This window comes from Bombyx mandarina, chromosome 03 (assembly GCF_030267445.1).
Source record: "Bombyx mandarina strain Sakado chromosome 03, ASM3026744v2".
Classification (NCBI taxonomy): Eukaryota; Metazoa; Arthropoda; class Insecta; order Lepidoptera; family Bombycidae; genus Bombyx; species Bombyx mandarina.
In genome coordinates, this window is record NC_143210.1 from 8,349,883 (window position 1) to 8,367,415 (window position 17,533).

Consider the following 17,533-nt stretch of genomic DNA (forward strand, 5'->3'; position numbering starts at 1 on the left):
AATTGTGAAATTGTTTTATTTCCTGGCTTCTTCGATTCTTTGAACTCTCGGTCCATAAATTTTCAATATTTTACTGAAGGGATAGTTTGTTTCACCTCATTCCAGCATTTTTCGTTCTATTTCATCGATTTCATTCCATATCTACGCTCAAATCTACATTTCCTATAAATTATGTTATCTGTTACAGGCGTATTGTTTCTATAAGGTCTTTTTGGCAGGACCGCGAGGAGTGAAGTTATGTGATTTGTTTTATTTTGTCTATTTAGTGTTTCTTCAGGTTTAAATGTGTAACAACGGTGGTTTCAATTGCTTAGTATCCATGAAGTGCACAAATGTGGGAAAATCAAACAAAGCCAATGAACGTAACTTCTCGGGATCCTCCAAAAAGTTTTTTTTTTTAACGGCTGCCCGACTCTTCAAACCGAAACGCATTACTGCTTCACGGCAGAAATAGGTAGGATGGTGGTACCTACCCGTGCGGACTCACAAAGAGCTCCTACCGCCGGTAATTAGGCAAATTATAATTTTGCGGGTTTAATTTTTACTACACGATGTTATTCCTGCACCGTGGAAGTCAATCAAAGTCCACTGAAAAAATCTCAGTAAATGACCACTATTTTACTGAGATTATATTTCATACCATATCATCTCATCTCACCTCATTTCTTTCATCTCATCTCATTTGATCTCATTTCATTTCACTTTATATTATCATTTTTCATAAAAATAAGAATTTATATAATATAAATTAAAGTAAGACTTGACCTAAAGGTCTTAGTTACCAGGTCATAAAACCCTTTTAAAAATAATTACATGTGAAGTTTGTGAAGTTGACAAAATCGTGGATTTCATGAAAAAAGTTTAAATTTTTTAGGAACAAATAAAAACTAAAAACATTTTTTTAAGCATGATGCATAAGAAATAGACTTGCGCAAAACATCACTTCACAATGTAATGTGATATGACATCACTTTTACAGACAGGTGATATTACTCGAAAACATTACACATCACTCTTAACATTACTCGGTGCGTTCAATAGATACTGTGACGACGAATACATTGTATCTATACATTAAGAAACAAATTTGTGAAGTTGACAAAATCGTGGATTTCATGAAAAAAGTTTAAATTTTTTAGGAACAAATAAAAACTAAAAACATTTTTTTAAGCATGATGCATAAGAAACAAAACATCCTACGCTAGACATACATATTACACATTAAATATACGTTAAATTTACATGATAAGGCAAAATTAAGTGATCTTTTCTTTTTGTCGAAAATATATTCTAAGTTTTATTATTTTTTAGTTTCTGTATGGATTTAATAGAAAATCAGGTAATATGTCTAATCACGACGCTCTTTTTGAAGCTGAACGATTGAAAGGTTGGTTTAAAAAAAAAGGTTTAGTGAAAATCTACTAATATATTATTATGCTCAACATTACGTTGTATCAGCTTTACGTTCCTACCTAACAACTCTTCTTCCTTGTTTTTATTTAATTAACAATAGTAAACTATTATACTTATCGAACCTATAATAAACTTTTTATTTAACAGAAGAAGAATTAGCACGAGAGTTGGAACATAGTGACTCCATTGAGGATGATTCTCATGACATTTCTATGGAAATTGAAGAGAAACTACTTAAGGAGGAACCGGAGTGTGAGTTAATTGTTTATTTCATAGTCACTCAGATCTAACTGTGTAATTTTGTGTTGTCTTTACATACAAAATCCATTTTGAAACACATTTAGTAGTAGTAGCTATTAGTTAGCAGTATTTATTAATAAGTTCAAAGAAGTCTAGAATTATTGGTTTTTATAGTATTTTATAGTCTGCCTATTAGTTCAGCAATTTCTGTCTGTAAGTGTAATGTCTACTTTAACACATACAATGTACAACATTACATAGGAACTATCAAGTGCACCAATAGCATTTGTTCCAGGAAAAAAAACAAACAAATGTTAATCTTTAAAAATTACAATATTATTTTTTAAATGTATCAAGTTATAAGTTTATATTTTAAATAATAAACTTAATAAATGCATTTATAATAAAATGATTTGGAATCATGAGAAGATGTATTAGCCAATTACAGGGTGTTGATTTTTTTATTGGCTAAATAGTTATTGGTTTAGTAGTTTTTATTAGGACACTTGAGGCGTATAAAATCAAAGGCAGCTAAACTTAATGTAGTAAAATGGATTAACTATGGCGCCATCTTGATTAGTTAGTTAGACACGCTTTAATATTTTCATGTTATAACAAATGCAGCTAAATCTCTAGCAAATTCAGTTCAAAAATATTTATTTTACTCTGTTCTCAAATTTAAACAAAGTTTTATCATCTACAATTCAGATTATTAGTAATATTTTCATTCTTTATACTATTCTTTTAAATACAGTCAAAACCGTTTACTGCGACATCGTTTAGAACAACATGCCGGTTATAATAACCTAGAACAAAGGTCCCGGCTGAATGCTATATGACCGCCTTATTAAAAACATTGCTTTATACGACATTGCTAATAACGACATACCTCATAAAACGACCACATTTAACTAATATTTCGGAGAATTAGATCTGTTAGAACGACCGGCTAAGCTGTATTGTAAACAATTTGAATAGGTATCCACATTTGTCTTCAATGGCTATTAAAATCAGGAAAGAAAACAATAGGATTTAGTTTAGTGTAGGGTCTTTTCTAATTCTTAGAAACAAAACACGTGCATGCAGTAGAGTCAAAGCCCGCTTCTTCATATCTCTTTAGTTAGTTTGTTACTTATCTATACACAAGACGTACCAAAACTTTGTGGAGTTATTCGTGAAACTTTCAAAATGTTGCAAAGAAAAAGAAAATGCTGTTAGTGTATTAAGAAAGATTGTTCTTTCTAATGAACATTTCCACATCCACAGCAATTATGACGATACGTTAATTACAAAATATCTATGCAAAACAGAAGTGTTCCAAACAGACCAAAATTACAGATTTTATGCTCACAGATAAATAATATGCATTGTACTTATGTGTATGTAATAAGCAAAATGTACACAGTTGAATAAATATATTTTTCCAATAATTCCCTATCGATTTGTTTGTACTTGCACACGATACACATTAAGCATCACCGGTTGTAACGACTATCGGTTTGTACGACTGAATATGAGCAGTCCCTTCGATGTCGTTATAACAGATTTTGACTGTATCTGTTTTAAAATAAAGAATATTGTAGTTACCCGAACAAAGTTATTTCAGCTTCTCAAACCGGGAGTGTTGCTAACACTGGCCCTAGCAAGAGCAATACTTCAATGGATCGGGAGGATCCGTAATGACATGTTTAGGGCCGATTTTTGTAGTTTACCTAAATATTTGGCAGACTTGGATTTAGCTGCCTTTGATTTTATAGGCCTCACTTTTCCACTTAATTGTGTTGTGAAACAGGCATTTTTCAAACTCTTTTTGGATCTAAGTAGTCTAAATAAAACTGATGTCTCAAACTTATTGCATCGGTAGGTAGTCTCTTTGTGTTCTGCCGGCAATAGATAATCCATAGTACTTCCTCCATTTCATGCCTATGTTTACACATTTTCCACACCCTACAGCTAATCAAGAAAAATCTAGATTTATACTGTACCATGTTTCAGTACAAATAGGTGACAAACAATTTTGCTTTTTTTTTCCTACCTAATCTGGTAGCCTTGAGAGGCTATTCCAGCGTAACCCTAACTAGTAGGTGAGCTCACGGGGCTCAAACTTGATGACGTTGCTAACACGAACCCTAGCAAGAGCCGTGCTTCGCAGAATCTACCACTGGATCGGAAACGCGACTCACTGAGAAGATCCGGCGAGAAACTCAGTGGGCTGTGTCTGAGAGTTAATTTACTCGTCGAGCCCTTCGTCGCAAGCGATGTGTTCGACGAGAACGGTCCACCGTTAGTGGATCGGGAGGATCCGAGATGACGTGTTTTGGGCGACGTCGACTGCTTTCCATTCTGTTCACAGGATCGGGAATGACAATTTTGCAAGGTTCCTGCCTAACATGTGTTAAGGAAAATGTAAAAATATTATTTTTAACTAGTAAAGTAACTAGATTACAAAAAAAAATACACTGTATAATTTGATGATGTATAAGATATGTTTGTTCGCAGATACAACTTTGGTTAACTATGGTGAAAGCGATCAGAATACAAATATTGAAACTGAGGTGATAGATACATATGCAGAAATTTCTCAAAATGTTGAAACTGTTCACAAAGCTGATGAACTTGGAAATATTTATACAGACAATTCTGAATACTTGAATCAAACAGATGTTCTCACTGATGTAACTGACCATTATGAGTCATATGGAAATGACTATCAGTTTGAAAATTCTTACAACCAGTTTCAGTCTGATGGTGAAAAATATGATAGAGGAGTTGGTGATGCAGAATCTTCAGTAGTACCAGCAACCACTGACTTTCATCACACTGAAAGTTCCCATATTTATGAGTTTCAAACTGCTGAGGATCTCATTAACGAAAGGGAGAGAGAAAAAAAGAGTAAGAAAGAGCTGGAAGAAGAAGAAAGGGAGAAAATGCAGTATGTATATATTTTCTATATTCTGTATTTCCTATTAGTAACTTTGCTCCAAGTGGGGTCCTAATGTGTTTTCTTATACTGAGTAATGCAACCTACCTCGCATTTAGCAATTCTTCTGGCAAAAACTAATGTTTCTAGTAAATATCTGCTTAACATATGATCACAAATGACAATTAATTGTATATATTTCCAAAATAGTTAATTTTAGGGTGAATTTGGGCTAAAGTTATTACTACTCTGCTTATCTCTGAAGCAGTTTCATATTTCAGATTGATGGGTAGGACAGCTGTCAGCCCTTAAATTGAAACAGTATTAAAATTTAAGATGGCTTCACCTTGCACCCTCTTGAAAAAAAAAGTAGATTCTGTAAAATCATACTGTACGACTGTTAACATAATACAAAGAATAAAGTCAACACATTCATGGTTGACCAAAGTTATCATTGTGTGTATAGTATATTATTATGTATTAAAATTTATTGTTATCAAAGAAAACACAAAGTACTGCAGAGTGCAGCATCAAAATCATTACTTTATTACAGGGTTTTGGTGTCAAATTTCACTGAAGAACAATTGAATAGATATGAGATGTATAGAAGAGCAGCCTTTCCAAAAGCTGCTGTAAAGAGACTTATGCAAACAATCACCGGTTGTTCTGTTGGACAGAATGTTGTTATTGCTATGTCTGGTATTGCCAAAGTCTTTATCGGTGAAGTTGTTGAAGAAGGTAACAATCAAATATAAATATTGCAAATTTTAACTTGAGGCACTTAATTTAAATTTATTACAAATATACCCCAAATAAACAGGCAATGCTTGCCTCTGGCATTTTTGTTCCCTACCTATTCGCTGGTAGCCTAAGAGGCTATTCCAGCTACGCCCGGCCGGGTAGGTGAGCTCCCGGGCTCCACCTGAGAGAATTTGCTAACGCTACCCCTACCAAGAGCAGTGATTCGCAGAATCTACCACTAGATCGGAATCGCGACCCACTGAGAACCCCCGGCGAGAAACTCAGTGGGTTGTGTCTATGTGTTAGTTCGCTCGCCGAACTCTTCGTCGTAATTGACTAGTTTGACGAGGACGGTGGCCAGTGCTTGAAAGGCCTAAAAGCATCGAGAGTGAATTTGGGGAATCCGACATGTTTCGGGCGACGGTGACTTTGCCTGGCCCCGTCGCGGTCGGATAAGTAATTAGCGGCGGCCACGACAAGAGGGTTTTCGTGTCACGCTGCTTTGTCGAAGTAGCGCTCTGACGCTTCGTTAATACCTACATTCCTCACATACCACGGTGCTCCGACGGATTTCCTGCAGAAATTTGATTGGATGACCTGAAGAGTGTAAATGTGTGTGCTCGTATGATGAGCACGAGATTCTCTGGCACGCCCATGTTATACAGTTTGTAAATTAAACCGTTTTGCCTGACTTTGTCAAACGCCTGGCTCCGTGGGGACGGGTCTGTGTCTATTTAGCATTGTTAATGTTCATGAGCCACAGTAACATTCCATTACGTGGGCCGTATGTTCGTGCTGCTTAAAAATAAACTATTTCTACAAGAGACAATAAAAAAAGATTAACAAATTATTTAAATTTTCAGCCTTGGAAGTTTTAGAGAAATCTGGTGAGTCAGGTCCCTTACAGCCAAAACATCTACGCGAAGCTCTGAGGCGTTTGAGGGTGAGAGGTGCTATTCCCTCAAGAAAAGTTCACAGGAGTTTCTTCAAGACCTAGATTTTGTTTTCAACTCATCAGTAGTACATAATTTTAAAGTGTAAATATTAATATTTATGTGATATTTTCGAGCTAAAATTGAATTAAAATAAAACTTCTTTATAAATACATGGTTACATATTTAAAAAAATGCTTTTTCTGTATTTCCTATTCTTAAATAATAAGTGGTTTCAGATCGGATATCAATGCTTAACATAATATTTATATACTTACTTGAACTTACACTGTGCCAATTATTATGAACAAAGTTCTGCCATTGGCTGAAAACGAAAATCTAAATTATTTATGTATATTCGAAGTCGTCGTGGCCTAAAAGATAAGGCGTCCGGTGCATTCGTATCTAGCGATGCACCGGTGTTCGAATCCCGCCGGCGGGTTCCCAATTTTATCCAATGTACCAAATACGTACCTACTCAACCAATGTTCACGATTGACTTCCACAGTGAAGGAATAACATCGTGTACCTAATAAAAATCAAACTCGCAAAAATTATAATTTGCGTAATTACTAGTGGTAGTAGGACCTCTTGTGATAATTATACCACCATAATCCTCTGAGTCCACACGGGTACCACCACCCTGCCTATTTCTGCCGTGGAGCAGTAATGCGTTTCGGTTTGAAGGGTGAGGCATAGCGACTATACTGAGACTTTAGAACTTATATCTCAAGGTGGTGGATGTAAAACAGTAAAATATAAATTTTATATGAGACTCATTTCCACTGGCTCCGTCATAGTCCCAAGATCCCAGGGCCCCCAGACGTCACGTATTTTCTGACGAACGAAATGTGGCCGATTGCGTAGTCTTAGTATGTACTAAGAACGCATGCCTACCTGCTACCTTGCTTAGACGGCCAATTTTCAGGTATCAGGTACTCAAGGTACATAAAATCATGACCTACTTCACGTATTTTCTGAAAGCTGATTTTTACGTATATTTTAGGCAATATTCTAACAAATAAGTGGCCAATACTCCCAGACACTTTTCGTCGGCCGAATTGCTTTGCAGACGCTTTAAAGAGCCAATCATCCCCTAAATTCAATTTAATAGGTACCTCTGTGGGTAAGAGCGCGTGGGCATTATCCACGCGCATGAGACTGAGTGAGACATGTATTAGGATATATTGACTTCTCTGTCTCTCTATCTCTCTCAATTAAAAATTAAATAATCAGGTAAATAATTTGTAAAAAAATATAATTTGATTCATTATTTACCTGATTATTTAATTTTTTACTGATTTTCTTTTAATATTAATAATTATTTGATATGAGTCAACTGTAAGAGAGAGATACATACTATATGGTACATACTAACACTACGCAATCGACCACATTTCGTTCGTCAGAAAATACGTGACGTCTGGGGGCCCTGGGATCTTACTCTATCATGTTTCTGCATCAATTACCGACAATGGGACCCAGACACTTTCAAAAACAGTTCTTTTTTTTATTTTCTCCAAGGCCAGTTCTGTCCATATTTATTCCTTTCGGTAATAGATCCTTTTACACGTGGCATCTAGAGACCGTTCTGGTAGATGACCCTGCCGCAGCAATAAACAACATGAATGGAAAATAAAAAAAATGTCGCTTTTATCAGTTTGCTATGGCGTGAACCGCAATGTAACTTGAAGATAGCTGAAAATGCGCTGTGCTAATGCTTGTAATGCTATAAACAGAGTTCTTAGAGGTTATTTTTCTAATTTTAGGAATCTCTGTTCTACCTCCTGTCTGGGTTTTCTAAAACGGTTCCAATATCCCATGAATATTTAATGAATTAACAATTGTGCCACTCTGGAAATCCATTTTTTTTTCATTTTCTATTTCTAAAGTATTTCCAATTTTTTTATTGCTAGCTATGATCAAATTTATCAATATAATGTAGAATATATTTATGGAGTATGTCAATGTACCTATGTATTGAAAAACCAATTAATGCATAACTACATAGTAGAACAAAAACATTTATCTTGTAAATAAAAATCGTTGTATCTTATTACAATGTTAATTTATTACATGATAAAACTGTTATTTTATTTAAAAAAAAAATATACAACAGTAATTAAGGATTATTTCATTTGAAAACTTCGAAAAAATAATCAGTCTTGTTAAAATGGCCAACTACACAGTAGGTAAGTAGACGAAATATTGAAATTATCGTGAAGCAAATAAAATAAATCAACTTTGCAAATACAATGCCGAAATAAAACGTAAATTGTAAATAAAATTCAATTAAAAACTCAAAAATTGGCACAACCGCATCAAAATAAAACACAATTCACTATTTTCGAAATTCTCACTTATCACAGATTCCTAAGTTACACACGTACTATAGTATTATGTAGCCAGATCGATATCATAGGAAATAAAGCAAAACAAGTATACACAATAAATATTAGCTACTCGAGAAGGCACAAACATATAAAATTTTTGGTAACAATATAAAAATTATTAAACTAGTGTAATATTAGGCGTTACTTAATTTCAAGTAATTTAAGAATACACAAAATTTTCATTATTGCATTTTAACAAATAAGTCTGGGGCCTTTAAAGTGTTAATCTGTTATTAATGTTTAAAAACATTTTAACATTAAATGCATTCATTTTAAATGCACTAAGTCCAAATTGGCAATGAGTAGAACGTTTGATAGGATGGAGCACCTCGCTACATTGATGGCATTCGTTTTTCTATACCACAGCTGCTCATTAGAAAGTTGTTGGAAAATTTTAGCTTCATTAAAAATATTTAACTTCATTTATAAACATATCAGTGTGCTTAGTGCGAGTTTTTTAACGTTCTCGATAGCGTAAAAGTTAGCTCATATATTTGTATGGAATGGGATTGTTTGTGTACGTTTGCCGCTAGGGGCGCTGTTCCAATTGCATACAAAATTGGCTTAACTTTTACGCTGTCGAGAACGTTAAAAAACTCGCACTAAGCACACAGATGAAAGCTACCGTACTGTGACGAAACACAAAATATTGACACTAGGATATTTGTGTCACGTTTCTTTTTTTTTAAACGGCCAGTCTTTTCACGCCACATTCGATGCAAAACTTGGCAGTTTCGACAGGGAACTTGCTGCCGCATTCATGGCAGAACCGCGAAAGGCGCGGCGCCAGTGCGGGCGAGTCCCGCTGCGCCTGGTGGAGGGAGGCCTCCGAGCTGCTGGAGCTCAGCTGACCCTGGGGTTTCCACGTCGGGCTTCGACCGGACGTGTTCGAATTACGTGAGCAAACACGTTTTTCTAGAAGGAAAAAATTCAAAGGCTATTCTTGCTGTTTCGACTCGCCGTTGGTCATTGTTAGGTGGTAAAGCGAATTATCGATTTTTTTTAATGTTTAGTGAATTTGATTGTGATTGATTGAGTTTAATAGATTGTCAAATTGTTTTTTTTTTCTATAGTAGCTTCTTAATCGACTTTTAAATTTATAACCTCGATTTCCGTAAGGAGAACCGTTTCTGTGTGTAAAAAGCGTCCGTTAAAATTAGGGTGGCGCTACAGTAGCAACCGGGTAAATTTTAAAAAAGGCGCTTAAAGGTATTGGAATAAGATAGAGAAATAAAAAAGGACGAAAGAACTGTAAGCACGACAAAAACACAAAAAGTATTTTATTTAAAGCTGATAAGAAAATGAAATCGATGTCTCCACCTTTTATCACATCAATAATTTTAGGTTATATTGACGAAATTAATTTGGACGACGTAAACATGTGAGGTCTTGTATATTACACTGTCAATTTTTGAACTGTTATTTAGTGCTGAAAGTGGTACACTTTTTCAAACATCCACCCATATGAGACGGTTCTCCTTACCTCTACCCTCCATAGCTACTAATTAAGATACATCATTGCGTGAATATCACGACCGCCTTTATTTGAAAACGACGAATTAAATTACATTACTTACCATTTAATTTATGAGCATCAGTTTCTTTATAAATACGATTATCGGGCGTCGTATCTTCGAGTTCAGTAGAACGTTCCATTGCAAGAAACTCTTCGCTAGATATGGATCCGGCATCTTCCTTGTGGCTGCCTCCTGAGTCAGAACCGGCCGGAATTTGCTCTAGCGACACGAGACCGTTGGTGTCTTTCGTGCAAATAGATAATTTCGATGGCGATATTCTGTTAAGGCTGGAAATTATGTTCAGTTAGTTGTTTATTTGTGCAACCATCAAATTTTAACAGAAGTTAGTGAGTTAATTAATAATTTTAATCGTCTAGGCCATTATCAGAAAATCTAAATCAAGATTTCAAATGTTTATTACGTAAATTCATTACGAATGGACAACTTCATTACAAATAACTTTATTATGAGCGAAATAAGTTAGCTAACTATTTATATTACAAAACTTGTACACGATTACCCATTTAAGACATCTAGAGTTCTAATTGCTGTTTATATATTTTTTATTGTTTAGATGGGTGGACGAGCTCACAGCCCACCTGATGTTAAGTGGTTGCTGGAGCCCATAGACATCTATAACGTAAATGCGCCACCCACCTTGAGATATAAGTTCTAAGTTCTTAGTATAGTTACAACGGCTACCCCACCCTTCAAAGCGAAACGCATTACTGCTTCACGGCAGAAATAGGCAGGGTGGTGGTACCTACTCGTGCGAACTCACAAGAGATCCTACCACCAGTATGTGATTGTTTAATATTATATGCTTCCCTGACTAGCCTAATAATTTTAGTAGAAAAAGTTAATGTTTTGGATAAACATAAAAAAAAAGAGCAATAGACATAAAAATTACCTGACTAACCTGCTATATGCCGAGTCGTTGCTGGTCTTCCCATTTGAAGAGTAATTACCATTGGACACTACATCCGTCTTTTTGGTTTTACGTTCGAACTTATTACGATGATCCCTTTTTTCGATTTTTTGATTCAAATGTGGGCTGGGCTTAACTTCTTTAGCGAATTGCTTGGGTTTTTCATTCTTTTCGAATTCATAAAATTTATCGAAGTCCTTAAGAGACTGCATCAGATCTTGTTCGAGTTGATCAGTCTTGATTCGACTTTTCGTAGCATCTAATTTACCAGTTTTCTTTTGTATGGAATCCAGGAGGGAAGTGGAACGTTTCACAGAGGATGGGAAAAGGTTTTCGCTCATCATATTGCTACTGCTAAAATTAAGAGACATAGATTTGTTAACCGGTATCATACCGTTCGAGAGTTTTGGAGAAGAACCATTACTATTAAATTCTGAAGTTTTGTTACTATTTGAATATTCAGACTGTTTAACTACTCTCGTAGTGGAACTACAAGTGCGTTTGTTTTCTGTTTTATGTCTATGAATTTCCTCATCAAAAGAACTTATAAATTCTTCGAGATCAAACTCTTCGCATAAGGAATCGTCGTCCCTAATTGAAGTTTTAGACGCTATACTATGCTCTAATGAAGACATTAGTTTCTCATACTGTGAACTCAGATCGTCAATTATAGGAGCAACTTTTGTATCATAACTATTATTATTTGTCTCTCCTTTCTCAATTTTATTATCGGACTTCGCGATACCATTTAGCTTATTATTATTAAGGACATTATTACTAAAAGATTCAAATTTAGCTGGTAGGTTTTCAGTTGTCAATAAGGAATCCATACTACAAACTAAATCTGGATTATCGAGAATTGTATTAACGTTAATTGGTAAATTATCATTTTCATTTATGAGTCTTGGATCAATGTAATTACTGTCCGTCATAGATGAATTATCGTCCGTTAGTATTGCGTCGAGATTAACAAGTTCTTTTTTATCGTGATTTTTATTTATTCTATCAAGTTTAAGTGGTTGTTTTAAAGTGGACCTCTGAAAACTATGGTACATCGAAGTTGCAATTTTTGGCATTTTATCTTTGCATTTCGGTGTACTGTAACTAGAAGCTGTATAACTGGAAAATGACCTATTTAAGTTACTATTGCGATTGAATGTAATTTTATCAGGCACATTAATGTTTTCTTTGCTTGATTTAGTAAATGTAGTGTTTAATTTTGGATTAGACTTTTTCTCATTTCTTGTTATCCTAAAAGAATTGCACCTACCACTAAAATTATTGTTATGATTGTGGTTTTCATTATTTGTGCTCCCGAAAGATTTCATTCTTTGCAGAGTTGGGGTCTTTTGGTATGTTTTATTTAGTGTGTCTTTGATCATTTTTGAATTATCAGAGCGAAGATAAATAGGAGGGGATTTTTCTTTAGTGCTACATAGTGCTGGAAGAGTTCTGCTTAAGGCTTTCGTGGAGTGTTGAGTTTTTTTAGGAATATTGGACTCCGATGACATGAGTTCTTTCATTTGCCTAGCGGCTGATTCGAATGGATCATAGCCATCGTCAAGCCTGTAAAAAAAATATCGAAAATACATCATATTACAACATTAATAAACACAATATTATGACCGAGAACTTCTCTCTTTAAGAGTATAAAATCTCGCCAAGTATTGTCATTAGTTTTCAACATGCTGTTATCGCTGAAACTTCAACTCTAGCTGACATCTTAGATGGCAACTATAGACGTGACGTGATAAATATATCGTGCCGTTATGACCTCAAAGTGTTTTAAATACATATTTCTATTAAATTATAAATTTCTGCATACCTTGAGTTTAATGAAAATAATAGTTTAAAAAAGGGAATTACAAAGTAAATAAATAAAAATATACCGAAAGTAGAAAAAAAAACTACAAAAACACTAGCACATATTTGCGTGATGGTTCATTGTCTTACTCTCCTTGATATCGGGCGCGAAGGATAACGAACCTACTACTAAATAGCCTAATAGCTCTAGACTTTTAGTTCTCGTGTGATAACGTCCCGCCAGCACTTCCGTGAGTAGTGCTCGTTGTATCACTCGTTTTTATTTGGTTTATCAGAGAATCCGTTGTTGCCAGCATCAGTTACTGGCATAGGTACTTCAAAACATGTTTTTTTAAAACAACCTACTTTTCCTATTGACCTATCTTTTAATATTGACCTATCTTTTAATAAAGATAGGTCAATTACTAATGTAACACAACGCCGAAATTGTCCTTAGCCAATAAAAGCATATAACAAGCCCAATGTCTATTTAAATGAAAATTATTTAATGACGAAGATTATGCTAAATGTGACCATTCAATTCTCTACCTTCTAACCTCTTATTTTCTATTCTAGGCAATTTTAGTGGAGGAGCCTCTGAAGAAACGGACTGGCCATCGCTGTTATCGTCATTGTTTTTTTTGATAATGAATGTTTGATATTCTTTATTGCTTCGTTTTTGTTCTGCAAACATTTTGTTCTTATTCGAATGAGCGCATATTTTCTGCATTCTCTTCTTGTTGCCAGAGATTCTTGTAGTTTTGTTGTTCTGCGTTATATCTGGCAGAGAGAGCTTCGGTTCTTTTTTTTCTCGATGTTCTTTATCTTTAGTAGCTTGACGACTCGCGTTATTTAGTTCGTAAACAATAATGTGTTCCATGTCGCATACTTTCTTTTCCGCTTTCTGTTTTAGTTGTTGGTCTTTATTTATAACGTTTTGGATGTTATCACCGGCCCCGTCTAATAGCATTTTAAAATTTTTTTTCAATTCCTCGAAGGTTTCTGAAAATTCGTGACGATCTTCTGAAATTGGGTTCTCAAGGTTCTCGGTAGAATTGTTAAGAGCTTCTATGGAATTCGTTTGCGGAGTTGAAAGATCATAAATTTGGTTTTCTATTTCAACGTTTGAAGTTTGCGTTGCCAGCATTTTGTCAGTGATATTCATAAATTCTTCTAAGTCGGCAGGATTTTCAGTAAATTTTGTGTAAGTTTCGCCGCTGCCGTGGCGTCTTTCAAGATTACCGTCTTCTTCATCCTCATCGCTTAGATCGAGAGTATAGTTTTCTTCAATGTTATCAACACATAAATTATAATTTACCTTTTCGTCACCATCTTTGCATACTTCGTTTTCATATTTCTCATCGATAACCGATACATTGTCGTTATTACTATTATCTAAAATTATGTTATCGTTATTCAAAGGTTCCATAGGTTCTAAATTTACTATAGAATCAGTGCTGTCATGAAAACTTTTTTCTTCTGTTAAATTGGCTATATTATGAATGGTAGCTGGTAGCTCTTTTGACGCTTTCTTTGTTTTAATCTTATGCATCATTACAGGGTTTTCATATAGCATTTCCACTTGCACATCGGAAACAGCACTATTGTTACAACTTTTCTTCGGAAGGAATTTACTTTGAGTATTGTAATTTTTGGATTCATCTGGGGCATCGTGTATCACACATGGAACACATAAAAGCTCGGTATTTATTCCAACTGATTGTTGTTTTTTACTATTCGAACTAGGCAGTGGAGTTTCATCAAGGCTATCCAGACTCATGCTACTTTCTTTCATAGATTGTCTTTTTTTCTTTTCATTAATATTCAGCTTCTTCTTATTTTCGTCAATCTTTTTCTTTTCTTTGTTTGACATCTTAATAGATGTTTTGTTGACCGGAGTAGTTTGTTTAGTGTTATTTGGATTCAAAGAATCTATAATATTTTCTTCATCTTTGTCTTTTACATTTTTATTGTCTATTTTAGAGGGCTCTGTCTTATTTTCTTTTTTCACAGTCACATGTTTAGGTTTAGGAATTAAGCTTTTGTCAGGTTTTTCGTTAATGGCTTTTACGTTATTCTGCTGTTTTTGAGTCCTTTCGTTGTATCTATTGCCGATTTCTTCAAGTTTTTGCAACTGTTGTTGACGTTTTGTTGTCAATTTGCTTCTTAATTTATTTTGTACAGGATGTTTTTCACATACTGTTTCTTTATTCGAAGTTATAGGAGAAGGGCTAGGATCTTGTTCGTTTCTACGGAAGGGGAAAGGGAGGATCTTAGTGCTGTGACGTATGTTTACAAATAAGGAGATAGGAATGATAAAAATGAATGATATGATTCAGTTTAATTTTCAGAAAACACCTTCCTTTCCCCTTATTTGCTAATAAATAAGTTACTAGTAAATCCAGGCTACGTTTCGCTACTGCTAATTGTGTAAAATACTTCAATTTGTTCAATCATCTCGCCCTATAGCTCGCATTTTAGATTACTTTACGAAACACCTTGTCTAAACTATAAACAACAGTAAAAATTAAAACTAGATCTATCAAACGATGCACAGACATGCAAGTTAGGAACAAACAAACAAACCTATAGTCTTATTCAATAGATGCTGCAGACAATATCATTAACAGAACATTACTTAGACAATATTGACCTATTAACTATTGACACGTTGACTGCGTTATACGACTTAAAAGCCCCACATGCGACTATTCCTGATGCCGCAGACAAAACTTGCTTGGTGCGTAAGGCGGCAAGTCCACATTCCTATAAGTATAGGTATATTCGAAAACATTTTTAAGGCCTATCAGGTCTCATACGGTAAACAAGTCCAATCTTGCCTCGAAAAGACCTCATACGCTCTGGCTAAAAATACCTCATACAGTCTGGTTGTCAACGTGTTAACTACCACTAATGAGAAAATAGGGTTTCTTTTTAATTCATTAAGAATTTGTAGTTGAAGTTTTTAACAGGATATAATATTGACCCGCTGTTTTTATCTCCAATTCGTTCCGGAATTCTTACAGTTTTTGATGGAACCAGTTAACCTTTAATGTAATACTCAACATTTATATAACATCGATATTGAAGTAGAAAATAAATTATATTAATCTACATCATTCCAGCGAATAATAGCTACACAGACACCATAGGTTCGCAAAGTCCGCATATCACATTAAAATAGACTACAAAATATTTTTTTTTTAGAATATTAAAATAAAAAAGACTACATATATAATTAAAAGTATCAATTACAATGTTCTTGATCAATGAGGCCTACTTTTTTCTGTGTGCAAAGAAACGTAAGTGTTAAGATTTTTTTTTAGAAAATCTTAACTACGATAAAATATTCTAATGTCACCGAGAAACGCCTTAGACGTCATAAACTGAATTTAAAAAGCGGAAAATTGCACCACATACTTTGTTGTTTTTTATAGTATAATGCACAACAATAGCTACTATAATAAAATGGTGCGCGTGAAGAAGTGAAACTTCTTTTGCGGTGTGTAGTATGGTGTTTTCTTCATTTTTCATCCTTAAACCAAATTTCTCTTATAAATAGGAAATGCTTTGTCTTTTTCCTCTCTCCAGGGTCGAGTGGTACGCGAGACATTTTGCCTATTTTCTCACTCTCGCTCTTCCTAAATTGTATCTTTTCTCTCTAGCCGTAACACGAATCCGTCGCGAATTAAATTTTACTGTCAACGTGCCTAAAGAAGTTTCACTTCAATAATTTTTACTGATAGTCGCGAAAACCGAAGAAACTACAAAACACACACACACACACACACACACACACACACACACAGGTGACGTATCTATATCTATACTAATATATAAAACTACAGTGGTTTTTACGGATGTTCCGTTATAACTACTGAACCATGCATCCGATTGACTTGAAACTTGGTATCCATGTAGAAAATACATGTACTTAATGGATAGGCTTAATATTTATATGAGTGTTGGACTCCCTAATAATAATGACCATAAATAATAATGTTAATTTTAAATGCCCAGCGAAGTGGGCGAGTACTGCTAGTCACTACATAGTATAAAAAAAAGTCGCTTTCTCTGTCCCTATGTATGCTTAAATCTTTAAAACTACGCAACGGATTTTGATGCGGTTTTTTTAAAATAGATAGAGTGATTGAAGAGGAAGGTTTATATCGACGCTTGAAAGGCAAACGTGACTAAGCGACAATGCGTGAACTTTACAGTAGACTAATTTAAAGTTGAAATACCTGAAAAAAAAATTATTTTAACGAATCTAGCTGTAGGATTGAAATGATTTTAATAGACCTAGAAATATATATTATTTGCGCATCGAATATGGTAATTGCCTATCATTTATGTATAAAGCAGTTATTGTGGCTTAGTTACGTTTGCCTTTCAAGCGTCGATATGTATAATAACATCCATTAAATAGTGGAGGAATCAATAATAAATTACATTTTTGGAAGCGAAGCGAGGGCGGGTCGCTATAGTAGAATTATTTTGTCCGTGCAGTTGGGTCATAAAACACAGCCCGACTAGGGCGGTGAGAATGTTGCGCGGGCGCAACGCCATTATCGATAAAAACAAATGAGTCATCGAAGGCAGGTTACACGGCACGGGGTGGTATACGAAGGGTGGTGAGACATTGT

General features: G+C 34.7%; 2 protein-coding genes across 12 annotated transcripts in view; one reads left to right on the forward strand and one right to left on the reverse strand.

The window, feature by feature from the left end:
• Positions 1–788: 788 nt before the first annotated feature.
• Taf11 (TATA-box binding protein associated factor 11) lies at positions 789–6,450 on the forward strand. 3 transcript variants are annotated; one of them, XM_089737496.1, is made up of 6 exons: positions 789–983; positions 1,312–1,387; positions 1,561–1,665; positions 4,153–4,585; positions 5,127–5,311; positions 6,178–6,450. In XM_089737496.1, exons 2-6 carry the CDS (start codon positions 1,345–1,347, stop codon positions 6,309–6,311), a joined length of 900 nt encoding a protein of 299 aa, XP_089593622.1. In that variant the 5' UTR covers positions 789–983; positions 1,312–1,344; the 3' UTR covers positions 6,312–6,450. The 3 variants fall into 3 exon arrangements, with proteins under 3 accessions (XP_089593622.1, XP_089593638.1, XP_089593628.1); XM_089737502.1 differs by lacking the exon at positions 789–983 and adding an exon at positions 1,011–1,028; XM_089737512.1 differs by lacking the exon at positions 1,312–1,387 and having other exon boundaries at positions 846–983.
• A 1,842-nt stretch (positions 6,451–8,292) lies between these two features.
• The window catches only part of LOC114252007 (uncharacterized), a 39,652-nt gene continuing 30,411 nt past the window's right edge, over positions 8,293–17,533 (reverse strand). For 6 of the 9 annotated variants that reach the window (XM_028186474.2, XM_089737546.1, XM_089737527.1 and 3 more), the window contains 3 exons: positions 11,067–12,650; positions 10,217–10,443; positions 8,293–9,554 (listed from right to left, as the gene is read on the reverse strand). In XM_028186474.2, coding sequence (XP_028042275.2) covers positions 9,325–9,554; positions 10,217–10,443; positions 11,067–12,650 — 2,041 coding nt within the window. In that variant the 3' untranslated portion in view covers positions 8,293–9,324. Of the gene's footprint in view, positions 9,555–10,216; positions 10,444–11,066; positions 12,651–13,444; positions 15,137–17,533 lie in introns of all 9 variants that reach the window. The other 3 variants (XM_028186470.2, XM_089737543.1, XM_028186475.2) reach the window with 2 other exon arrangements.

Bases quoted from the DNA above. Each gene is read 5' to 3' on its own strand.
- Taf11 (XM_089737496.1), top strand. From the start codon at position 1,345: ATGTCTAATCACGACGCTCTTTTTGAAGCTGAACGATTGAAAG. The intron at 1,388-1,560 runs GTTGGTTTAAAA...TTTATTTAACAG, and splicing joins TGAAGCTGAACGATTGAAAG to AAGAAGAATTAGCACGAGAG. The intron at 1,666-4,152 runs GTGAGTTAATTG...GTTTGTTCGCAG, and splicing joins ACTTAAGGAGGAACCGGAGT to ATACAACTTTGGTTAACTAT.